Genomic DNA, 27,412 nt, shown 5'->3' with positions numbered 1-27,412 from the left:
ACATTATTCGCATATATTAAAAATGTCTGAATTTACAGTATGCTTGTTCTTGATCTATAAAAATGAATAAAAAGTGAAAGTCACCGAAAGTCATAGCCTTGAACTAGGATCACAATTACTACTTAAACATACGCGAGGATCAGGATGGGGTGAAAATAGAGAACAAAGGACCATAAAATAAAGAATAGAGAACAAAAGGTAAAGCAAATAAAGAATAGACGATAATAAGCGGCTAAACAAAAAAATGTAGACTTTAGAATAATGGACAAAAAAATAAAGATTAGAGAAAAAAGGCTTAAAAAGTAAAGAATATAAAAATGAAGGTCCCCACCCAGATCCTCATAAAATAGTTCATTTACCTTTTGCTGTTGATTCGATAGTTGCGGGTGTAAATAATTTGTAGTTTTGCTTACAACAGAAAAGTTGGAGGTCTTTTTCATTTCCCGAATGGAAATATGATGACAAGCTGACACCATCCTCGATGTTTCTTCTATTGTTAATTTTGCCCCACTAGCAATTGTATGTGTAATCCTAAGATTATAAAACCTCCACCGATACATTAGATGTTTACATACATTACTTGATGATGTTAAACATAGAGAAAATAAACCAATAATGAAAATGAACAACCTTATTATATAAAAGTAGTAATGTTTGTTTATGCATCAATTAAATTAATCCGTTAAAGGAATGTTTAATTTCAGCTTTTTTTATGTTATGGCTAATCAAGTGATGCTTTAAGGGGTATACTATATAAGAAAAAATATACAGTTGTTGAACTGCATTAAACAGACGGTCACAGAAGCATCATGTTGTTTTCTTTCTTACTTTTGCTTGGTTGTACCCAACTTTGCCTTGGAACTGCACCGCCTCGATATGACGATGACGAGGATGTATGTATGAACAATTTAACTCAGTGGGCGAATTTATTTAGACAAATACTATTATAAATAAGGAATTTTATTTCATATTTATGAAAATGTTTGATAAAAAAGTACCAGTGACTTTAAGGGTTGTACAGCTTTGCATTGGAACTGCACCGACTCAATATGACGACGATGAATATGAATGTATGAACAATTTAACTTCATGGGCGAAAGGAAGGTTGTCTCATTGGCAATCATATCACGATTATATCCTTATTTTTATAATTTATGAAGACAAGTGCTTTTATTTATAAGGGATTTTATTCGAAAAGAAGTTGTTCATTACAGCTGTATTTAAGGTAGTAGATCTATATAATGGAATGCAAGTCTTTTAATGCAGTAATGAGTTTCTTGTAAAAGAAAGTTTCATGCTTTTTAAGAGAGTTATAATCATATGTATCTTAATAGCTTATTAACTACATGTCTTTGATAACCGTTCCAGTAACGTTCGGGATGTTGGCTGCTCGGTTTTGAAATAACAAGCTTTTTAAAATACTTTTATATATTGCCTCGAGTAGCATTGAAAAGACATTTATTGTCGAAATGCACATCTGGTGCAGAACCGTTAAAATTAATATAAATTGATAATAACTATATGAATAACGGAATTAAAAAAGCAAAAATAAATTTAAAAAAAGGGAAAGGCCCGTGTCCATGCTTTCGAGATATATTAAACCCATTTAAAATTTGGGAAATGAATTTTTAGAATTCTCATATATTTTACCTTGGCACCTTTTTTCTTTCAAAAACTATAAAAAAATAACAAGGATTTCATCAGATTTACACAAAAATTGCTTTTTAAATTATATGTAATAAGATTATGACAAGAAAAGCAAGATTTAGCGGGAAAATTTTTAAATGGCACTACATGAATAAAAACAGAGGAATTCTATTATCTGAAACAAGGTAAAAAAAAAAAACAAGACCAGCAAAAATCATTAAGAGCGTAAATATATTCTGTGTATCTTATTAGCTTAAAATGCATATCTTATAACATGGTTGCTACAACCGTTCAAGTGACTTTTAAGATTTTTGTTCCTCAACCTGTTTGTGTACTTCCGTAATATGCAACATACAAGAACACAGTTAACTCTTTAAAAATCAGCTGAACTTTTTAATCAATACTATTACTAAATAGAAATCAGTCTTCTCAATGATCAAATCTAGTGTTTGTTAAACTGTTATATATCCAATGAAGTTAATCTTGTAAATTGTGTGGTTTAAATTTCTTGAAATTTTATTTATTTGTCAACATTTTGTCAAATTTTATGAAAATTAAACGAGCCAAATCTATTTTAGTCAAAGTGTTGGATACCCACTTAAATTCCTAATGAATTTATTTAAACATCCTGAATGAGCTTGGTGCTGATTTTTGAAAACCCGGTGTCTATAAATGTAATGGCGGATGTAAAAAAATACCCTATTTGATTGCTTAAATTTATGAATTCCTTTAAAATTCTATCAAAATCATCAATTATTTATAAAACAAATACAACTGTCTGTAGTAAAATTCCGTAAAATAAGGTAAGATCTGTTTCTCATTCAACTGCAGAGTCGCGACAACTTACATTTGTTCGCAAGGTGCAGTACACCTGAATTTGAAATTTCCATTTGGATAATATAATATTAATATGAGCTAGCATTAGTAATATTTATAACAAGCAATATATACTAAGATAGTGTATATTTCCTTTTTTTAAATAACTGGTCAAATCGTTCAGGAGATAAATATCTGTGCTCTTTCAAAACAAAGAAAACAGGATGTAAAAATAGCTGCCACATATGAAACTAGGATTATTTTTTTTTTTACTTAAATTAAAAATCTACAATGTTGTTGTTTTGATTTAAAAAATTGTTGCATTTTTTGTTGCGAGATTTGTATTTCCATCAATTAAAAAGATGTTTCATATACTAATTAGACCAAGATGCATTGTAAAATGACACAAGGCAATAAGTGAAGTACATTAACTAGTTACAAACAAAACTGGAAAAAAAAAAACAAAACTGCAATTTATCAGACAAAATAAATGTAAATATATTCTAAGACAAATAAATGATCTCTCTTTCAAATAAAATTTTCAGGATGTCGTTTAAAGCATAAACCTCAGGGACATATAACATAAAACTCATTAATTGTTTTCATAAGTATTGTTATTGATATATATTTAGAAGTTGTATTTCTGTTTAAATGATTTACTTTTTTTAATTTGGGTCTTCAATGCTCTTCAACTTCGTACTTTATTTGGCTTTTAAACTTTGTTGGTTTGAGCGTCACTGATGAGTGTTTTGTAGACGGAAAGATCGTCTGCCGTACAAAATTTCAATCCTGGTATCTATGATAAGTTTATTTAATATTCTTTTACAGGACTACAAACCAGATACAGCGTACAAGCCGTCACCACCGAAATATAGACCAGGTAAATACCAGTTATAAACTAAATGCAATATACATAAAATGGGTAACAGAAATAACCATGACTATTGGAAGTACAGCAGACTTACATTCATTCGTCCGTGTAAAAATATAATCATATATATCTTTACTTCAATAAAGGTATACACACGATTGGTAAACCATCAAATATCAACCAAACGGTTAAGCGAGAAAAAACACTTTACTGGAACTTCCTGTTGAGCTTTTCTGGTATCAAATATCAACAATATAGAAAGGAGCAGTAGGTCGATTTTTCATCAATTTATTGTCAATCTGTGGTGTTTTTTTTATTAGATAGAAGAATGTCATTACATAGATAACTAAATGCGAGCTTGTCTCGTTTATTACTCGGACCAATGTAATTTAAAATGCCGTCTCGCTTTTGATAAACGAATTCACAGATTGACAATTAATTGGTGAAAAGTCTGCCTACTGTATCTATATCTTTTATATTTTATACTAGAAAACAGGAAGTCCCAGTTAAGTTTTTTTCTCACTTAACCATTTGGTTGAGATTTGATGATTAACAATGCGTGATACAGGTATATTTAGTTAAAGAGACATTCCCGGAAGTTTGTTTCTCTCAAGATAACACAAGTTTAGATCAACAACATCTTGTAATATTGATTAAAAAATGTAGTTTTCCGTTTCTAAAATAAAAACTTATGTGTTAATAATAACAACAGCTGTGATGCAAAAAGGGAACAAGTACATATTACATATATTTTATTTCAGTAAACCCCTGTTTAAGGATGCAAAGTAAATACAATGGGCAATGTAAACCAATGTTACAAGTACATATAACATATATTCTATTTCAGAAAACCCCTGTTTAAAGACGCCATGTAAATACAATTGGGAATGTAAATCATTGTAACAAGTACATAAAATATATTTTTCATTTTAGGGGTTTAAAGAAGCCATGTAAATACATTGGAGAATGTTAACCAAAGTAACTAGTACAGTCAAACTTGGTAAAGATGCCACTTGTTAATAAAACAAACTTGTGTTATAATACCATTAATTTCAGGCACCTCTATAGTGCATGTTTTTGAGATTGAATCTCTATTGAAATACAACTCTCTTATGAGACCACTCTTTTGCTCTCCCTTAAGTGGTTTCTTAAAACAGGTTTTACTATACATATAACATATATTTTATTTCAGTAAACCCCTGTTTAAAGAAGCCATGTAAATACAATGGACAATGTAAACCCAATGGTAGCTCCTACAAATGTATCTGCAGAGGTGGATATTATGGATACAATTGTAATCTGAGTATGTTATATATATCTCTTTGAGTTTAGAATGAAGACTGATCTGTTTTATGTTGATTTAAAATTTTCCACCTACGAATGTGTCTGCAGGGGTTGATATTACGGAATCCGATACAATTGTATTCAAAGTATGTTATATATATCATTTTGAGTTTATAATGCAGACTGATCTTCCCTATATTTATTTAAAATATTAAGGATGGTGAGAAGACGCGCTGCTAGAAATTCCACCAGGAACACTTTGTATCTAAAGTTAAAAAAAAAGGGAAAATATCCGGACAAGCATTCAAGGAAAAACAAACATTGTCCTGGAGAGAAAGACTTATGAATTAAGCTATTTCATGTATAACTAATACCAAGAGGCTTTAACCACAGATGAAGGTGTCAAACCACCAATTAAACAAACAGGCTTTTAGAATATATGTAAAAGTAGTCCTTCTCTGACATAAAATAACGCTTTGGATGTAGTACTTTACATACAATAGAAAATAAAGACTTAAATGAAACGTTTGCTGACTGAGATTATATTTGGATCATTTAGAGCCAACAGTTTGTTAAAGTAATTAACCATTTTGCCTATTGAAGTATATATTGTTTGACAGCAACTCATTTGTTCCACACGTTGGGAAGAGTGGGGGGATTGCAAAAATGAACAGGGTCGGATCATTCTTCAAAGTAACTATTTACTGCATAACATGATCATTTTGGGTGAAAACGGTAGGAAAAAAAACGAATTTGATAGCCATGAACAAGGAAATCAAGTAAACTTGCATGTTTTCCATTTGAATAAACTCATCACAGATATCAGGATCAAATTTTGTGCGCCAGACGCGCTTTTCGTCTAAAAAAGACTCATCAGTGACGCTCGAATAAAAAAAGTTAAAAAGTCAAATAAAGTTCGAAGTTGACGAGCATTGAGCATGCTGATGACCCAAAATTCCGAAACGTTTTGAACAAAGTATAACAACACAACTGTCATGACTGTGTAAAATATGAAAAAAACGCTATCCAAACCTGCTCTTTTCTATTTGATTTAAAAAAAAAAACCAACCAACCTTTCGCAGCAATTGGCCTTGTAGAGAGATTTTGATTATTATTATCGTTTAATGTATGTTCAGTACAGGATTTAATGCTATATTTGCAATTTTATTGATGTATAAACGCCTTGACTGAATAACATTTTGTATGAAGTGTGGAAGCCCTTCATACAAAACGTGCCTTGGTCAGTGTTTTTTTCTCTCTTGTTTTTCTATGCATTGTTGTGACATTGTCAAGGGAAGCACATGTTGTAATTTGTTAATAAAATCTAATTTTGGAATGCCTCTCTATTTATGTCAGCTTATCTTCAGTAAGGATTTTTCTGAATCATACAATAGACATCGGATTCTTATGAAACATGTATGTAATGTAATATCTTGTTTATTCATGATTTTTTGTATTATATTTTAAACATCATTTATTTTTTAGAAAACGCCTGTAAACCAAACCCTTGTAAAAATAAAAGTAAATGTGTACCTGTTGGTAAAACTTTTAAATGTATATGTAGACTTGGAAATTTTGGTAGACTTTGCGAAAGTAAGTATTGATATGCGTTAATTTAATTGAAACGAACGCAGATTTACTGTACAATTTCACATAGTTACTTCCTATAATTTTCTTTGAATATCATTGTTTAAAAGGCGTACACGCGGAAATCGTGTATAGTTTATACATGGTAAGTGGGCGTGCTTTATTTTAAATACACGGTCATTGGGCGTGATTTATTTCAATAGTCCTAATGCTGTGTACTTTCATCAAATGCGACTCAGAAACAAAATTCTAGGAAATCAAATTTATGTATTTAAGACAACAAAAAAAGAAAACCATGTAATGCCAACTTTGCCTCACTTTCTTTAAATGACTTCAAAATATGGAAACATTTTACATGAAATTAAATCCATTTGCTACGCTTAGTTCTTCATTTTTTTTTTCTATTTCTAGAAAATGTATGTAGCCCTAATCCTTGTAAGAACAGAGGAAAATGCGTTCCCTGGGGAAAGACAGGATATAAATGTAAATGTGGTGGAGGATACTCAGGTCCTAGATGTGAAGGTGAGACATTTATTTTTTATCAATATTTAAAAATTTCACATTCATTCAAATGTCAGGGTCAATACATTTGCATGACCGATGATTTATAAATTTGGTGAAGTCTTAGGATTGGATATTTCCAATCCACTTTTGAGCGACGCCTTATCACAGGATATATCTTGTCAACATATGTTATAGGAGTAACCAATACTGACTACTGGGTTGGATATACCCCCGAAACAAAACGTCCAACAACAGTGACATATTTTCAGAGGCAAAGATACCAGACTTAAACTTTGGTTCACAAGATGCGATCCGTTTACATTAGACTCCACAGTGCTGCTCAAACAGTTATTATTCTATAACAACTACGTATGCAATGCAAAACAAAGCAAAATGTTAGCGTGCAATAATATATCATATTGCATTAGTGTAAATAAAGATTAAGAACAACGACGTCACCAGTGACAACAATATGTTTAAAACAGTAATTCAAGCTTCGCTATATCTTTCAGGTTTAATCCACCATTTTCTACATAAGGAAATGCATGTACCAAGTCAGGAATATGACAGTTGTTTTTTCATTCGTTTGATGTTTTTTAATTGTTTGAACTTCGGATTTTGTTATTTCATAAGTGACATTCCGATTTGAATTTTCCTTGGAGTGCGGTATTTTCGTTATTTCATATTTTTTTTTTATGAATATTGATGCTTACTGTAAACCAACTTATTTTTGCGCATACTTTTTTTTCGCGTTAAGTTCTTTCAAGCCTATTTCGCAATCTTCTAATATTCACGAAAATTTAGATTCACGTTATGTTTCTACTCGCGTAAGTCCCAAAAATAAATTGCTCGCGAAAATTAGTTGGTTTACAATATTATTCTAGGTAGAATATATATTTCATTCACAATATGATATGAAAATCTACTCGAGACAATATTCCCCTTTATTCATGTAACAATTGCCTAGCATTTATAAAGACTTTATACACGAGAGATATTTTTCTATGATAGAATAAAAACAAATGACCTTCACATTTCTAGTTATTGAAAAATCTACACCTGAAACCATAACTGCTACTCCGTAAAATATATTTGATATGATGAATTCTACAGTTTTCATTTCTTATCATTAGTACACGTTTGTAAACCTAATCCATGCAAGAACAAAGGAAGATGTTATCCCGATGGCAAGACAGGATATAAATGTAAATGTGTCGGAGGATACTCAGGACCTACATGTCAAGGTAGGACATTGACCTATATTATAGATGTACGTAACATTGATGAACAAACCAAGTTATCCGTTAATCCAAGTAAGAATAGCATTCATTTTGAACCCATTGTATGTAAATATTGATAGCTTTATCAAATTTGATTGATTGAGACTTACCCATATGACATTGTAGTATGAAAAAAGTAATATCTTGGATCGTTATCAAATATAGATAAACACTAAAAATAAGAGTATATGAAAAAAAAACCTCTCGTATTCCTGACTCATACATGAGCCAGAAAAGATGAATTAAATCATGATTAATAGAGCCGTATATATTACTGGTGACATATTCTTTGAAGGATTATTAGTGTAAATGTCCAATAAAATGCACTAATCGTAGCCAACGTTTAGCATAGAAAATATTCAAGTATTCTTTAGATCACATTAAAATTAACCAGAGGGGCAAATAATCCAGTAGGCCCTGCTCAACACTTGAATATTAATCAGTCCAACTTGAATGGACTTTAGTGAATGCTCCGTAAGCCAATCTGGGAAACGAATGGAGACCTTAAGCTGAGATGTGGTTGTACTATTGTCTACTAGTTGTCTTTCTATGAGGCGCACGGCCTTTCATGTAGAAGAATTTATAATTTCATTCTAAAGTCATTCTAGTATTTAGTCATACCACTACCTCATTATTTGCGCTGCTATTACGTGCTGAACGAATAACTAATGGTTTACGAGTACTCGAAGTGTATTCATGATCATAGAAATGAATGTTTTGTCAACTATTTTATTGATTTCTAAATTATTTTAAAAATAGGATATCCGAATATCAACAAAACTCAAACATAAAAATAAACTATTATCGAAGTCATACTGTAACCATGTAAATAGTCATCATGACAGGATCATCATTTATCATCATTTATCTTCAATCGATATAACAAATCATTAAACCGCTCTCAAAAACAATGAATGGCACACTCAACTTTGTCCAAAAAAAGATGTCGTTTGGATTGTAATTATATATCGTCGGTCTCATGCCCCATTACTCAATTATCAGAATTTGAAGTTAAAGAGAGCCTTTTGGTCATAAAGACCGGGAAGAAAGCAAATGACGTCATTTTTTAAACATTAGTGCTATTATTTCAGAAATGTTTGCAATGCTTTTATGTTTTTTAAATTTCGACTGATTAGAAAAAATTTTTGTATGCAGCATTTTTTGAAGTCGCATTACTTAATCTGGTACTCTTTTTAAAAGTATTTTGCTCTTTTTACAGAAAACGCTTGTATCCCTAACCCTTGTAGCAATGGAGGGAAATGTTCAGCTGACAAATTTGGAGACTACACATGCGATTGTCGTCCTGGTTATTTTGGTCCAGAATGTGAGAGTAAGTTTAAGGGGGTTATATCGCATAATATGGGACAACTGACAATCTTGATAGAGAGTTGCTGCTCACAAGTAAGCTATCAAACCAAGAGTTTCAAGTTGTAAAAATGAAATCATCCCTTTGTAAATTTAACGGACGCCATCACAAGTTGGTTGACCGTTATGGAATATCTGTTTCACAGATGACAACACATATGTTCCAATTGTCGTAACTACAATCCCGTCCCCTTTTCACAGATTGTGACCTACCGAATTAGACTTATCACCGGGTTTGTACTAACATTAGCAATATGACGGGTGCCACATGTGGAGCAATGTCTGCTTACCCTTCCGGAGCACCTAAGATCACTCAAGATGTTTAGTGGGTTCGTGTTGCTCAGTCTTTAGTTTACTATGCTGTGTTTTGTGAACTGTTTGTCTGTTGGTGTTTTTCTTTTTTAGCCATGGTGGTATCAGTTTTTTTTCGACTTATGAGTTTGAATGTCGCTTTGGTATCTTTCGCCTCTCTTAAAAATCAGTGACACGTTATGTCAACTTTGTTCATAAATATATTGACATGAATATTTAAATTCTATTTCACATAACTGCCTAATTGACGAAACTGCTTTTTTGAAAACGCATTAATGATTTGAAGTGTTCGCACCCTTACCAATTTTAACCCGTAAGTTATTTTCCCTATTTGCATTCTCGTTCAAAGGAGGAGTTGTAATAATTGAACATGCTTGACTAAAACAAAACATCTGGCTTTCGAAACTTTTTGGCTAGATCGTAACTTATGAAAAGTTATTTAAAAAAGAACTGGTAATTCGACCTTTGAAATCATCCCCGGGGTTTAATGCTATTATGTCAGCTATTCTGCAAGTGGACTTTCTGTCCCCGATACTACCATCAGCCAACAAGTTGCAATATTTTTAAGAACATAACACTTTATAAAGCATCCATTCCTAAAGGAACAAGACCGACCGCGTTGACAGGATGAGCGTCTCCTGCTATACATGCATCACAACCACAAAACTAAATGTATGATGTTGCATCTAATCTTATGAAATTTCAATGATATATAAGTTTTATTTCTCATTAATAGAATATGTGTGCGCCCCTAATCCATGTAGAAACAATGGAAAATGCTCCTCTGACGGCAGCGGTGGTTACAAATGTAAATGTACTGGAGGATACTCAGGTCCTACATGTAATGGTAAGGTTTTATATAGTGTAATATACATCTTCGCATTTACATCTGGTAGGATACGTTAGAATATTTACTTATATCAACCGTAAGCTTTTTGATTCATTATAATGAAGTTGTATGGATTCAAATTTGTAAATGTATCCATTTCTGCATGAAGGTCGGGGAAACTTGAACTGTCACTAGCAAATGAGGGTATTAAGGAGGCATAATCTTCCCTTTTGTTGAAACAATTTAGTAAACAAAAAAAAAGAATGGATAAAAGATAGTTCAAGCTTCAGAACAATATCAACAACGAGACTTTTGCTTTACCTGACGTGTATGTATCCCAATCTGATCAAAATACAGATCACGTTTTCAAGCTTTGCTAACACGAATCTGAAATCGCTCCATTCTATTTTCTGTTTTTAAGACCTCTCGGGATCCTCTGGTTTTGTCGGACTATTACACACCTTCAAAAACTTTAAAGCTTTAGATTTAATTGGCTGAGCTAATAATTACCAGAACAAAAAGTAAAACGGATCGTTGTCAAATCCTTGTCAGCAAAGCTTAATCACAGGATCTGTATTTTAATCAGATTGGTATGTATACTAGTATACATATTTGTTTAGGGGGCAGCTGAAGGATGCCTCCGGGTGCGGGAGTTTCTCGCTGCATTGAAGACCCATTGGTGGCCTTCGGCTGTTGTCTGCTCTATGGTCGGGTTGTTGTCTCTTTGACACATTCCCCATTTTCATTCTCAATTTTATCCATGTAATATATCTTTTAAAAAGATTCCAAAATAAAATTCGAACTACTCAAAACGTAAAACAAACGGCTAAGAGCTTAAGACATACCTGGCTAAGGAATCATAGTTCTCCTTGTCCATAGTGATTCGTCATGGATGGATACTACATATCCTTTGTTTTTTCTACTACACATTCAAACACTTTTTCTTATTTAAATAAAAAAAAATTGCAATTGATTATAAAACTTTTGTTAACATTTGCATTCTTTTCTCATTTTATACTAGTACATGTTTGTAAACCCAATCCATGTGAGAACAGAGGAAAATGTATCCCAAGAGGCAATGGTTACAAATGTAACTGTAAAGGTGGATATTCGGGCCCAACTTGTGGAGGTTAGATAACAATTAATGTATAATCATGTCCGGTATATGTAAATAAAAATGTAAAATAAATTACTTCTCAACCAGGTTCGAACGATTTTGTCCCACGTTAAAGTCAATGATAATTTATTTTTTCGAAAAAGGCATTTAAAAGTTAAATGAATCTGAATATGCTAGCATACACATGGGTGAAATGTGAAAAGTGAAATACACAAATTGTAATATCGGTTAAAATTTACAACTAGGAAAATCAATTGCATGAACCCCAAAATCGCTATGCATATATATTTGAAAAAAAAACACTTATCACAGAAACGATTTGCCACTCATCATCATATCAATGATTTCTTGTGTGCACTGACGACGATACACAAGGATTTCTGTTTAATGATAGTCATTTGTAATTCGATACACTCAAAACTATATACAAGTGAGTAATAAATATCCAATAACTGTTAGGTTTTAGTTTTTCATAAATTTGCTGAAACCCATTAAAAAAACTCGTTATTTAATATGGTGACAAGTTTATCATCTATGTTTTGATGTGTTAAAAACTCTTTAAAGTCTTTGATAAGCTACACTATTTTGAAGATAATGTTAACTCTATTGTTTATTTGATTTCTCTATTTTGTATATTACTGTACCTAGCAGTCATTTGAAAAAAAATCCTATCGAATGAAATAATGTTATGAATAATCTGGTTGTACCTTTGGCTATTGTAGTCCTTACAATGCGTTTAAGATAACAGATCAATTTTCAGAATAAGTTTTTTTTTCTAATTCGTAGCCGAATTAACCTTTTTCTGACATCTCTTTTGTTTAATCAACGTGTGGTTAATATGAACTGAGTTCTTCATTAAAAATTCAATTATGACGTCAAATTTTCTCTGAATTTCCTAATGTGACGTCACGAAAAAGACGCCTATGCCTGATATTTTACACATCTTCGTGTAGATTATTGGAAAAGGAGAATTAAGTTTTGGCTGCTTATCGTCTAAAATCATTGAAAAAAAAAAGATTCTACCACCAGATCTCGTGTAAAACGACATTTCTCCAATCTCGACAGTTAAATCTTAAATATTTGAAACGCCCAGCTAGCTTCGCTTTCAAAATTTGATAATTTAACTGTTTCGGGTGGAGAAATATCGTATCATACTCGATGCAGTGGTAGAATCTTTATTTATGATTTAACAGAACATGTATGTAAACCTAACCCATGCCAGAACAAAGGCCGTTGTTATCCCGAAGGACGCGATGGTTACAGATGTAAGTGTGTAGGCGGATATTCTGGTCCTACTTGCGATGGTAAGATACCAGTTAACGGATATATATACTGTGGATTCATTTATTTTCATGGGTACCAATTTTCGTGGATTGAGGAACAAATGTTGGTTCGTGGTTATATAATTTCGAGGATTTGCCAAAAATCTGCGTAAAGACCTTAATGAAATGTTTACTTTTTTAAACATTCAAATTTGTGGTACACCTTTATTCACGAAATCATTGAAAATTGGAATTCAACGAATAATACTGAATCCATAGTATAGTGCAAAGGACAGTTAAAGACATGTGTATCATTAGGAAAAAAAATTCCCACTGAAAAGGGGGGGGGGGGAGGGGGCGGGGGTCCAGACATTCCTCTGGATCCGCTTATGAAAACAAAAAGTATTACAGAGTATTTTCAGATCCTTGTAAGCAGAGCTTGGATACAGAATCTGTATTTTAATCAGATTGGTGTCGTATGTGAAGCTATGGTAAAGTTATGTGGAATTTAAAATCGACAACTCTTCTGGCACGTAATTAAATAACAGAAGCTGTATCAATACCAGGATAAAGTTATATGATATTACTTTCAAGGGTAAATTAGTTCATTGGTACTTGATGGTAATCAGATAAATATGTTCATAATATCTAAAAAAGTATAATTGGGTAATAATCAATGCAGAAAATTACATTCAAATAAAGATAAAATCACCTGATGGTAAATATAAAAGTCTTGATTAGGGGATCTTTATTTCTGTACTCTTTACATTTTCCGGCATTTTTCTTAATCATTAAAACTAACGCTTTTTCTGATTTTATTATATTTTTTTCTGCTATTATACGATTTGATTTCTATATTCTGTACATTGTTCATTTCTATAATTACTATTGTATTACTTTGTCTTTTATTTTTCACTGTTATTCCCTATATTTTTGCTAATTTTTCTCTATCCTTTTTTTTGCTAATTTTTCTCTATTCATCATATCTTTTTGCAATTATTCTTTATTCTGTAAACCCCATCCCTGACCCTTAAATATAAATGAGTAAGCAAATACAAATGTACAAATGCTCTAAACGTGTGAAAATGATGGGTTGACATCTGTCAGACTATACTTCAACTAATTTGTTCATATTGCAAAATGAAAACAAAATTAGTTATTCCTTCAACGAGCATAATGTCGGGAACAGTTGTTACATGTTACCTTTACATGATGTTATACAGCAAGACATAACATATACAGTCAACCAAATGTATTTCACGGGAAACTCTTTACATGATCTGACTTCTATGTCAATATGAAAACAAAACCTTGAAATTGCAAGCAAGAACAGTCTAAAAGAGGGGCGAAAGATACCAGAGGAACATTCAAACTCATAAATGAAAAATAAACTGACAACGCCATGGCTAAAAATGAAAAAGACAAACAGACAAAACAATAGTACACAAAACACAACATAGAAAACTAAAGACTAAGCAACACGAACCCCACCAAAAACTGGGGGTGATCTCAGGTGCTCCAGAAGGGTAAACAGATCCTATATTCTAAAGTGGGAGAGACCATGTGGGAAATAAAAGTTCGATTTTAGTAACAATCTTTGAAACGAAAATTCCTCTACAGGCAAACAAAATGCATTCAGGATTTTCTTAAGTTCTTTTCACAATTTTGTATATTAATTCCATTTATGCTAATTCATATTTTGCGTTTAATTTTGTTACTTATTTCAACAATTTTATATCATACAAGCTTTCTTACATTGTTTGTTTATAAATTAAATAATCATTAAGAAACTTAGGTTTCAACTCCCTCAGGCAAAGTTAACCGCAAATGGATTTGGCTATTATTTCAAGATTCTTATACATCCCTGGCTTTCAAATGATCGGATTTGAGCGATCCTATTGAAGGTAATTTCATAAAAGCGCTACGGATGCATGACAATTATAAGTTATTGTTTTCATTCTTTAGAAAATGTATGTAAACCCAATCCATGTCAGAACAGAGGCAGGTGTTACCCTGACAACAGTGATGATGGTTTTAAATGTAAATGTGTCGGAGGATACTCAGGTCCCACATGTGAAGGTTAGATAATTTTATACTTTATGTTAAAATGTTAAATTTTGACTGGTTAATGCCAGGGAGATGATTATATATGTAAATGTGAAGGTTAGATATTATTAAACTTGTTAAAATACCAGATTTTGATTGGTATATACGAGGGAGGTGGTTATAAATGTAAATGTGTCAGAGGACACTCAGGTCCTACATGTGAAGGTTATATATTATCATACTTCATGTTAAAATGTTAGATTTTGATTGGTTTATACAAAGAGATGGTTTTAAATGTAAATTAGTCGGGTGATACTCAGGTCCCACATGTGAAGGTCAGATAATATTATACGTAATGTTTAAATGCCAGATTTTGATTGGTTAAAACGAAGGAGGTGGTTATAAATGTAAATGTGTCGTAGGATACTTAGGTACTTTTTGCGAAGGTAAGTTATTTTTATACTTTATGTTGAAATGCTAGGTTTTGATTTGGTAATGCGAGGGAAATGGTTATAAGTGTAAATTTTCCGGGTGAAACTCAGGTTCTACATGTGAAGGTTAGATATTATTATACTTCATGTTAAAATGCCAGATTTTGAACACATTATCAATAGTTATTCCACTCCAGATAAGTTCTGAAATTACACAACTTTTTTCAGTACGTCAGAAACCTGTTGAAGCTATTTTGGGTCCTGTTTAAACAATGTATTGGGATTACAATTTTTCATACTTATGCCCTTTGTTAGTGCGACACTTGACACAAACATGAAGTTGTCTAAAATACTGTTTTTTTTTTTCGGATTGCACTAAGTAGCGATAAGGTGTAAACTGTCTCCTTGATTATTTTGTTCAATTGTAAAATGAAAGTCATACTTGTCGTTCCTTAATACTATCGGGTGGAAGAAATGCAAGTTTAATTAAGCTTTAGTTTTATTCTTCTCTGATCTTTCCAAGTATTTAGGTTTACATTAATATATGATATATACCACATTTTAATGTGAAAATTCTTTTTTGAAGATAAACCAAATCCATGTAATTCTAAGCCATGCAAAAACGGAGGAAAATGTATTTATAATGGAAGAACTTATACCTGCAAATGTGCTTATGGATACCGTGGCAGACATTGTACTGATAAAGCATGTACGTAAAAAATGTATTTTAATTCAATCATCTATATCTGAGAGTCTGGATGGGGTCTGGAGAGTAATAGACAAAAAGCGCTAAATAATGGGCTAAAAATAAAGAATTAAAAAAAAATAGGGAAAATATTAAAGAAAGGCGAAAGATACCAGGAATATTCAAATCATCAGTCGAAAACAGACTGACAATGCCATGGTAAAAACCAAAAACGACGAAAAGATAAACACAATTGAGAAAACTAAAGGCTTGAAAGAGAATACTCGAGTGTAAAATGTAAAGAATAAAGTATAATGGACAAAATAGATTTTGTATAGAATACATGGTCCAAAAAATAAAAAAATAAAGCCCATTCAGACCATCATATCTGAAAGTTATACAGGGAATTACAAATAAAACGTTTTGGTGCAGCTCTTTTGTCAAGAATTTGGAAGGACTGAGGCAAAGTAATCCAAATTTAAATATTAGTACCTGTATATTTTTACTGATGCAATTTTTTGATTTCTTCGAAAGACTTAATATTTTTGAGATAGTTTGTTTTTTAAGCAAAGGTGTTTCAACTTACGGACTTTTCATCTAGTTTAACACAGTTGCTTTGATATCTTTTACTTCGTAAAAACGATTGGTTTCACGACAAAAAAAAACTCCAGCATGGTTATGAGGATGAATGAGTGAAACCAACAATGTAGTCAATCTACAGTAACAGTCACGATAATTTAAATAGTGTGTTTGATAACTGAAACCCGATTGAATTATGCTTGTTCTAGAATTTCTTATTTGAAGAAGTGGATAGAAGCATAGCAAGCATTGGTTTTCTTCATATTTATTGTCATATATATTGTGTAAAAAACAATGTTGAATATATTTAAACTATTATTTTTGCAAGGATTTGCAATTATAGAAACAAAAGTTATCAATTGAAAATTATTAAAAAGTTAATTGGTAATTTACATAATTTCTGTTTGTTTATTGTTACCCGTCGGTGGTCCACAACCTTGACTACCCATGAGAGTCTCGCACGGTAGACGTAATAATACAATTAAAACATTTATCCTTCCCAATACAATTGTCCAGTTGCAAATATTCAAAAAGGTATAAAGGACTAACAAATACAATCAGCAACATTCAGAAAGGGACATAGAAAAGATATTGGATCAGTTATAGTTTAATGTTTGCTTATTATTTGGTGATAGAAAGCAAATTCCATGCCGTATAGCAAGATATGAAAGGCCCCGAAATGACAAATTTTAAACAGATCAAACGAGAAAACTAACGACCTGATAAATGCTGAATTCAGACACGCGGATAATGTTGGGTAACATATTTTAGCAAATATATCGTTCTTTACACAAAAAAACCCCGATTATTTAATAAGAAATTACACGAAGGTTTATATTTCTCTGTTTTTTTCTACAAGATTTATAACTTGAAAGACATAACCTTATTGTTGTCAGATACACAAAAAAAAAAGAAAAACAAATACGTGCTTCCCATCTTAAGTTTCTGTTTTGAAGATAAACCAAACCCTTGTGTTGTTTCAAAGCCATGTAAAAACAGAGGAAAGTGTATTTGGAATGGAAAAACTTATAGCTGCAAATGCGCTTATGGATACAGTGGCAGACATTGTTCTATAAAATCATGTTTGTATTAAAATAACAAAATTCCAATATTTATGTCTAACAATCATGCATGGATCTCAAATTGAGACGGATTTTGCGCAGTTTTTCCTGCAAATGAAGAAATGTCAAAGCCTGAATCAAATTATTCCAACTTCAAACATACTTTAACCGATGTATATTCTTTTCTTGTCGAAAACCACTTAACAATAATACTTTTGAGATTCTCAAATTCAATTATCATATCGTCATCTAAAAGATCTTAACATAAAAATAACATCGCACAACATTTCATACATTTTATGAAATACTTGGCCTTTTAACTTTTTTGATTTGCACTTCGCTTTTTATACGAAACGCGCGTCTGGCGTACGAATTCATAATCCTGGTATCTTTGATGTGTTTTTTAACATTCAATAGATGACTGTACATGATGATTAATTTCATTTTTGTAGATAAACCAAATCCTTGTGCTTCAAGGCCTTGCAAAAATGGAGGAAGGTGTACTGTTAAAGGAAACGGATATGTGTGTAAATGTACTAAAGGATACAGTGGCAAATATTGTGCTCTTAAATCACGTACGTATCAAATATTGTGCTCTTAAATCACGAACGTATCGAATATGGTGCTCTTAAATCATGTAAGTATCGAATATGGTACTCTTAAATCATGTACGTATCGAATATGGTGCTCTCAAATCATGTACGTATCGAATATGGTGCTCTCAAATCATGTACGTATCGAATATGGTGCTCTTAGAACATGTACTTATTAAGTAGTGTGATCTTAAATCACGTACGTATCAATCAAAGAGAAGCCTTCAATATTGATAATGATGATGGGTAGCTGTTAAAAGATCAGTTTCAAATTAATTGTATATGCAAGCCAAGAACATGATTGTGCGGTAGAAATATGAACCCTACCATGTACTATACGGATACGCTAAGCGTGAATTTTAACGTACTTACTTACAAGGTAAATTCCACAGGAAGATATGTCACCGTACCAGGAAATATCAGTTTGAGTGGAATTCACGTTACAAATATGCACCAAAGAACACAGGTGCGGGGTAATATCAACTTTTTTTTCAAACTATATTGAACAAAATATCTGACAAATGCTGTCATAAAACTGCAATATATATCTCCGAATTATACAGAAACAATACAAACATTCTAACAACATTTGGCATACCAAATCCTATGTGAGATGACTTGGCGTGAAGAATTGTATGACTAGGTAACATTTTTTTTTGGTAGATTGATAACCAATTCGATCAATGTTGACACACTGACAAAAGAGAAAAAAAAAGTAGTACATATACATGAACATAGATTGATTGATTGATTGTTGGTTGCTTAAGTCCAGTGGCAAATATTTCATGCATATTCAGGACGAGAACAAGTTCACAATAAATACAATAGGTAGGTTCTGTAATAGGGGCTTCCGGGATTAAGGTCGGAGAAATTTAGACTGCCACGGGAAATGAGGGTATATTGGATAGGGACAGAAATTTAGCCTTGCAACAGGTCACCTACGGACCCCTCAAAGAGTTGTTGCAAGGGTTCTTAACGTGCAAAGAACGTGGCACTTTCTTTACACGAGGCATCGGATTTAACGTCCCCATTCTGACTGGACGTGGCTGCAAATTTGTACATCCCGCACAGCCAAACGGACGCCCCACCTTAGCACGGGTTTTACTGCCGGTCGGAGGAAGACCAATTGTGACCATACTTCTATTCCCCAGTCACCCTTGGGGTCATGAACATAGAAGTTGTATGAATAAAACATACACCAAGACAGTAAAAAGAATGAAGAGCATATTATGTCCTTCCGTTTTTCTAAAAAAAAAAAAAAGCATTCAACCTCAGTGAAGTTAAAGTGTTTAATTTTTCTCTTTCTTCAGCTAAAAAAAAGAGAGGCTAAAGATACCAATGGGACATTCAAAATCATAAGTAGAAAATAAACTGACAACAAAGTACTTATCACCACAGTTGACCAGAACAAGTATATAAAGTCATATGCTAAAAGATATTATTTTATAAGAACAAGATAGCTTGTCTTAACAACTTGTAAAAAGATTATACCTATATTGACATATAAATATTTGGCAATATAAGAGGGTCTGGTCGGGGGAACCTTCATTTCTGTATTCTTTAATCCTTTGTCCCATGTTTCACTATTTGTATGTTTTGGTCAATTATTCTCTATTTCTTTATATCTTAACACTCAATTTTTCTCTATTCTTAATTCTTTTTTCATTTTTCTCTATGCTTTTTTTTTACCCTTTATTTTGTATCTTTAGTCAAGTATTCTCTATTCTGTAAACCCTCTCCAAACCCTCATATAAGAAACGACTATGAAATTTCCAAACATTTAAACAGGCTATGATTTATTCATATTGATATCAATTCAATGATTTATCTATATTGATATCACATGCTATGATTTATCCATATTGGTATCACATGTTATGCTTTATCCATACTGATATCACATGTTATGATTTATCCATACTGATATCACATGTTATGATTTATCCATACTGATATCACATGTTATGATTTATCCATACTGATATCACATGTTATGATTTATCCATATTGTTATTACATGCTATGATTTATCCATATTGATATCACATGCTATGTTTTATCCATACTGATATCACATGTTATGATTTATCCATACTGATATCGCATGCTATTATTTATACATACTGATATCACATGATATGATTTATCCATATTGCTATCACATGCTATGATTTATCCATATTGATATCACATGTTATGATTTATACATACTGATATAACATGCTATGATTTATACATATGTATAGCACGTGCTATGATTTATCCATATTGATATAAAATGTTATGATTTATCCATATTCATAATAATTGAAATATTTTTATTTTGCAGCACCATCCTATGACGACGAAGAGTATTAAGTAAAACCTAGAATTTTAAAATTGTTTTTCATTATTAAAGGATATTTGATATTCATGTACATATGTTTTCTTTCTTTCTTATGATCAAATAACGTTGCGTTGTCAGTTTATTTTGGACTTATAAATTTGAATGTCCCTTTGATACATTTCGTCTCTCTTTTTTAAAGATTTTTATAGTCATAGGTCTTGTTAATTAATTCTTGATTTGGCCTTATTCCCTATGTAGCTTAAGATAATTTCTGAAACATCAGCGGAAATACAAAAAAAAGTTATTTTCATTTCATAATGTCCTGCATATGTGTTAAAAAACGCATCTAAAATATCAGTCTTATAATTGTATACGCCAGACTCCGTGTCATCTAAAAAAATCATCCTTAATGCGCCAGTCAAAAAACTTAAAAGGCCAAATCAAGTACAAAATTTAAGAGCATTTTAGACCAACAATTCTATAATTCTATAAGGTCTTCTATTCCTGTAATAGTCGATGAATTGTAACCCTATTTGGCATTGAGATATCATGAAAACACCGACAGGATCCAGTTTAAAGAAGTAAGCCATCACTCACAGAGCCAACAATTGTTATATTAGGGTCTGGATGGAGTTTACAGAATAGAGAATAATCGGCAATAAATTCTGAATAAAAAGCAAAATATATAAAGAATAGAGAAAAATAGGTATACCAAATACAGAATAGAGAAAAATAGGTATACGAAAATACAGAATGCGGTGCTTAAGTATGAAGAATAGAGAATAATTAGGTAAAATTTATAAACAGAAAAAATGGCCCAAAAAATTAATGTAGAAATGAAGAACCCCTATCCAGATCCTCTTATATTTCTGGCGAATTGAGGAATTTGTCACGTTCTATACATCGTGTACCTGTCTCTCAATAAATAATTTAATTTTGGATGTAACACGTCATCTGATAGGCTGAAAGTTTTTTGTCTATTAGCTCATAGACATAATTTTGTCATGTGACCCGACGTCATCAACGTTTTTTTCATGATTTACTCCTTAAAAATTGAATTTAGAATTAAATCATAAGCAATATTTTTCTATCTATTCGAAGTAACCTAAAAATGTGGTGCACACTTTTAAATAACGCGCTACGCGGGTTATTCATTGTGAACCACATTTTTGATGTTATTTGTTCATAGTCAGAAAAAATATAACAGTCATACATTAATAAAACACACTTTGCAAATTTATTTTATTAAACTCCAACATTATCTTATATTGATGGCTGTGTCATAATGCAAATAAATTTCTGTCTATTCGAATAATATTGATGGCTGTGTCATAATGCAAATAAATTTCTAATACTGATGGCCGTGTCATAATGCAAGCATATCTTTTATATTGATTGATGTGATAATACCAGTATACGTCTAATATTAATAGGTGTGTCACAATACTAGTAAACGTCTAATATTGATGGGCGTGTCATAATACCAGTAAACGTCTTGTATTGATGGGCGTGTTATCACAGCAGCATACTCCCAATACTGATAGCCATATCATATGAGCTGCGTCGGATAGAAATACAAATGAATACCAATGCAATTATTAACCTATTTCAAGTTGAAAAAAAACCTCTACGGAAAGTCTGTAACTGTTTGAAAATTGAGTTGTTATAAGAACCCTACAAAACAGATCAAAATTCATCTTTTATTTTGTATTTGAATGTTCCAAAATCATTTAAAGTCTTATACATGTGTACGTATACGTGCGCTTGCATAAGTCCATTTCTATCCAACGCAGCACATATATAATGCAATTATACCTCTAATAGTGATGGGCATGCAATAATACCAGTATACTTCTTATATTGATTGGCGTGTCATCATGCAAGGATACATTTTATATTAATGGGCGTGTTATATACCAGTATAAGTCTAATATCAATAGGCGTGTCACGATACTAGAATACGCCTGATATTGATGGGCGTGTCATAATAAGTATACAAATTAAGGTAAATCAGGAACTGATAACTCGTTTAAAAAGGGGAAACGTGTGTGATACCAATACAATGGAGAATAACACTAATACACAAGATTTCAGTCAAAATAGCATAGACTTGAACAGGACTTCAACTGAACAAAATAACCAGCTTGTTTTTCACTTGTTCCGTTGCTTGATAGCAATGGAGTTCGGTATTTTTGTTATACTGATTTTGATTAACCCCACAGAAAGTAACTTTTCCAAGTAATAACAACACTTATACATCTTTATCTTTAAGAGTAAGTAGGCATGTACAGCAACTACAAAGAAAAGAACCAAAACCAAAAAGCCCCTTCTTTAAAGGCAAGGTGGATTTCAAGGCCTTCTGGACACAGTTTAGGTTATTGAGTAACAGGTTCATTTGGTACAGTGATAGACAAATGCAGGAGCTCATTTTAAATTGTAATAGAGATGAATCCAAAATATATGAGCTGCGTCGGATACAAATCGAACTTATGCAAGTACTCGTTTACATGTACATTCAAAGACTTTGATTGGTTTTTGAACATTCAAATACGAAATAAAAGATGAATTTAGGTTTGTTTTATAGGGTTCATATATTAAACTCAACTTTCAAACAGATACAGACTTTGCAGAGAGATTATTTCAACCCGAAATAAGTTAACGAATGTATTGATATTCATTTGCATAAGGTCGATTTCTATCCGACGCAGCTCATTTATGTTAATGAGCTTCCTGCGTCCTTACACGAAAACATAAAATGAAATACTTGACGCCATGTTTCAGATATGTTGAATTATATTTTACCAGAGACTTAAAGGACCTATTTGCACTTGATTAAACGGGGTCGCAAAGAAGTATCAAGGAACATTCTTCTCCTGTTGGGGGATTTTAGGTAAGGCCTACACAGAAGTCAATGACTTGAGGTTGTTGGACCATTTAAAAACAAAAAAAAAACCAAACACTTTCTTAAGGGTCTGTCAGACCAGTCACTAGCTACTGAGGTCCTCATACAGAAACCAGCTACATTGCAAGATGCAATAGATATAGTCTCATGGAACGAGTGTTGTAGGAAAAATGTAGAAAAAAACTGTAATGTCAGACAGGTAAATATCGATGAAAATGCATAGCACAAGTGATAACGGAAGAATTCGATGTATGTAGGACGGCGAGCCAAACTCAGTATGTCACTCATTCAGAATTTAAAATGGACATAGAAGATGTAAAAAAGGAGCTAATAGATATAAGAAGATGTGGTATGAGTGCCAATGAGACAACTCTCCATCCAAGTCAAAATTTATAAAAGTAAACAATTATAGGTGAAAGTACGGTCTTCAACACGGAACCTTGGCTCACACCGAATAGCAAGCTATAAAGGGCCCCAAAAATTACTAGTGTAAAACCATTCAAACGGGAAAACCAACGGTCTAATCTATATAAAAAACGAGAAACGAGAAACACTTATGAACCACATCAACAAACGACAACAACTTAACATCAGATTAAGGGAAGAATAATCAAAGTAACATGTTATACTGCTATGAAATGTTAAACAATTTAAGAAAAACAACATGCTCGAACAAAAATATCAGCCATTTGCAATTACTTTAAACACAGGTAAATGAAATAATTTTGTTGTTAGGTATACGTGTACAGTTCAAATAGAGAAAGGAAATATTTTTACAAAATAAATAATTTTGATGTTCATAGTACGAAGTGAAAATTTATAGTAATACCAAACACTTATCAAAGCTGGTATAATAAAAAAAATATAATACAATATTTATAAAGCGCATTATATAATAACAACAATTACTCTAAGCGCTTCACATTTGAAAATAAATAAAATACAAAAATACATAAAACATAAATTACAAAGCACCAACTTACAAGAATCAAACAAGCCTATGAAAATTAATAAAATACTAAAAATGAAAAATGCATGTACCCTAAAATATACAAAAAACAGTCTAAAACTAATGCAGTCAATTAAAAGTATATGAAATCTACAAGAAATTCTTAAAAGCAGTTCGAAATAAGTGAGTCTTGAGTTGCTTTATAAAAACATCTAAAGAATTTACACTCCGCAAGGACGATGGCAAACTGTTCCAGAGTGTAGGTGCAGCCTTGTCAAAACGCCTCACACCGTAGTTTTTCGTTAGGACGTCATTCGGGGGATGTAAGAGCATACAATTTTCCGACCTGAGGGATCTACTGGGTTTGTAATGCGTAATTAAATCTTGAAGGTAGCTAGGAGCCTTGCCATGCTGGGCTTTGTACACATATAAAAGAAGTTTATATTGGCAATGGTAATGTATGGGTAGCCAGTGTAACGATATTAGAACAGGCGTAATTGAGTCAAATTTCCTTTTTCGTGTAATCAAACGTGCTGCTGTATTTTGGACCGGCTGTAACTTACTGATAATGTTTGTGTTAGTACCGTACAAAAATGCATTGCCATAGTCCAGCCTTGGTGTAACTAGGGAGCATACTAGTGTTTAACAGGATTCTACTGAAATTAAAGATCGAATTCGACCAATATTCCGAATTTGGTAAAAACAAGCCTTAGTGATCGCACTGGCTTGATGTTCCATACTGATGGTTTTATCAAAGTACATTCCCAGATTTTTCACACAAGAAACGTCGTTTAACACAGTTCCATCAAATGTCAGACCGAAATCGGAAAGATGCTTCAATTGATGTTTTGGTGCAAAAATGATTAAGTCTGTTTTGTCTTCATTAAGTTTCAGCATGTTGGCACTCATGTATATAGACCAGATATAACACTGAATAACATTATATAACAAAAAAGCATTACAATTAGTATCAACAGGTCAAATAAACAAGAAAGTACGATTTGAGAGTACTCGCAGTTAAAAGCCAAAAACAATTAATAAATAAAAAGCATGCATCAGAGACTAAAATCAACTAAAACATGGATGTTGAAAACATAAAGCAAGGATTTTATAAGATAAGAAATTTGGTTAAAAATGATAAGCAAGATTGATTTCATTAGGGTCTTTTAAATAGACATTATATACGAAAGAAATCGCAATCTAATGTAGACGGCAGTAACAGAGCCCGAAAATGTTATTCATGCCAACAAGAGGGACATTCAAGTAGAAATTGTCCTTTCTCAAGAGAAAAAAAAAGAGGGAACCTAGAAAATATGAATCCTTTTGGGAGGGAACCAGTTTGGATTTACTAGACACGATAATCTGAATTAGTTACAACAAAGTGATTTAGTCTATGGATCAAATCTAAGATCATTTTTTGTGTAAATTCTGAGAGATTTTTTATAATGTAGATATGCAACATGTGTGATTTTTTGTAAGTGATACACCTGTAAAAAGTAATTTGATATTTTATTGAGCTACTTGTAATATGAGTTTATCCACTGAGTATACAATATAGAATGGAAATGAACAATTTTTACACTTTATAAAATATATAATAGTGGTATTGATATTGTTTTTAGAGAATACCTGTGATATTTTTCATCAAACAGCTAGAATGTATTTGTCATATTGGCGTTGTTGTACTATATATTTTTTGCAGTAGATCTGTTTAATACTTTTTTGATGGGAAGCTGCTTTCGATGGTGTATATTTGTAATATGGGATTTATTGTTGTGGTGCGAGAATAAGTCTAGACTTAACGTTAGTCTTGATTGATTGCAATATACATTTTGTTACACCATGAGTATGGTGTCTGCATCCTTTTAGATATTGTTTGGGAATACTGATTACTAATTATAATTGATTGTACTTTTGTTCTTATTTTTTTCTTATGTTTATATGATTCATCAGTATCAAAGATGTGGATAGGTTTATACCGGGTTACCCTTGTGGTATGGAACTTGATAAGAAAATATTTCATGTATTTTTATTTGTATTCATATTTTGTATGGAATCTCCGCTAGAATCATTTTGGTATCATTTTGGCATTGGAATTTACAACATTAAAATCATTTGATTTGATTTGAAATTTGAATTAAATGCAGTGTATAAGAGAAAGGGCATTTATACACTGTGAATGTAGGGAAGGCGTCATCATAGTAACTGGTCTTTTTTAGACTGACCACTTACAGTTATCCTTTTTGTATTTTAAGATCATCTCCCCGGAGTGACGATCAAATCAAAGTTGGATTGATAGATATTATTTTTGTATCTCCAGAAATATTGTTTGGAGATCCTTGTTTGAAAAAGTTCAACATTAAAGAGATTTTTCTTGGTGAGTTTCACACAATAGCTATTTGGTAAGTGGATAAAAATGTTTATTCACAATGTGCATGTATACATAAATATGAATTGATATAATGCCAAATACATAGTTCTTTTCTTTAAATAAGAGAATAAGAGCGGGAAACATTCATGCTGTGAACTGTGTACAAGTAAACGTTGTTGTAATTCCTGCTGTATGTTACCTTTTGAAAAGCTATTTTTGTCAGAAGAAGTTCCTGACGAGGAGCAGGCAAATTCTGCTGTATCAGATAGTGATACAGAAGACTACAATTTGTTCAAGTATGAATACTCTGAAGACCTTGATATTGCTTTAAAAATACAAGAAAATACAAGATGATTAAAAAATTGGATTATGTATTTTGTCTTTCTCTGTGCTTGGTTCCTTATGATGTACTTATTCAATTAAAGACTTGATCTTCAAAAATTTCCTTATTATTGAATTTTCGTACAAAAACCTCCTTACAATTGCAGTATTGTCACTCTGGGTTCATGACATTCCTACGGCTGTCAGTGTGACTAAAAAGAGATGAGGGTATAAGAAAATGAGACAGCAACCCAAATGACACACATCATAAGAT

The 27,412-nt window shown here is 32.0% G+C and overlaps 1 protein-coding gene across 6 annotated transcripts; it reads left to right on the top strand.

The window, feature by feature from the left end:
• Window positions 1-776: 776 nt before the first annotated feature.
• On the top strand, window positions 777-20,686 carry LOC127721353 (adhesive plaque matrix protein 2). Of its 6 annotated transcripts, XM_052228102.1 has the most exons (15): window positions 777-893; window positions 3,292-3,343; window positions 4,527-4,637; window positions 6,104-6,211; window positions 6,617-6,727; window positions 7,843-7,953; window positions 9,209-9,319; window positions 10,403-10,513; window positions 11,517-11,624; window positions 12,806-12,916; window positions 14,840-14,953; window positions 15,938-16,060; window positions 17,572-17,697; window positions 18,129-18,251; window positions 20,599-20,686. In XM_052228102.1, exons 1-15 carry the CDS (start codon window positions 810-812, stop codon window positions 20,625-20,627), a joined length of 1,533 nt encoding a protein of 510 aa, XP_052084062.1. In that variant the 5' UTR covers window positions 777-809; the 3' UTR covers window positions 20,628-20,686. The 6 variants fall into 6 exon arrangements, with proteins under 6 accessions (XP_052084062.1, XP_052084063.1, XP_052084064.1 ...); XM_052228103.1 differs by lacking the exon at window positions 12,806-12,916; XM_052228104.1 differs by lacking the exon at window positions 17,572-17,697.
• The last annotated feature ends 6,726 nt before the right edge of the window (window positions 20,687-27,412 follow it).

Source organism: Mytilus californianus, unplaced genomic scaffold (assembly GCF_021869535.1).
Source record: "Mytilus californianus isolate M0D057914Y unplaced genomic scaffold, xbMytCali1.0.p SCAF_12, whole genome shotgun sequence".
Taxonomy (NCBI): domain Eukaryota; kingdom Metazoa; phylum Mollusca; class Bivalvia; order Mytilida; family Mytilidae; genus Mytilus; species Mytilus californianus.
The sequence above is the reverse complement of the archived record's forward strand: the minus strand, read 5'-3'. Positions and strand labels throughout refer to the sequence as shown.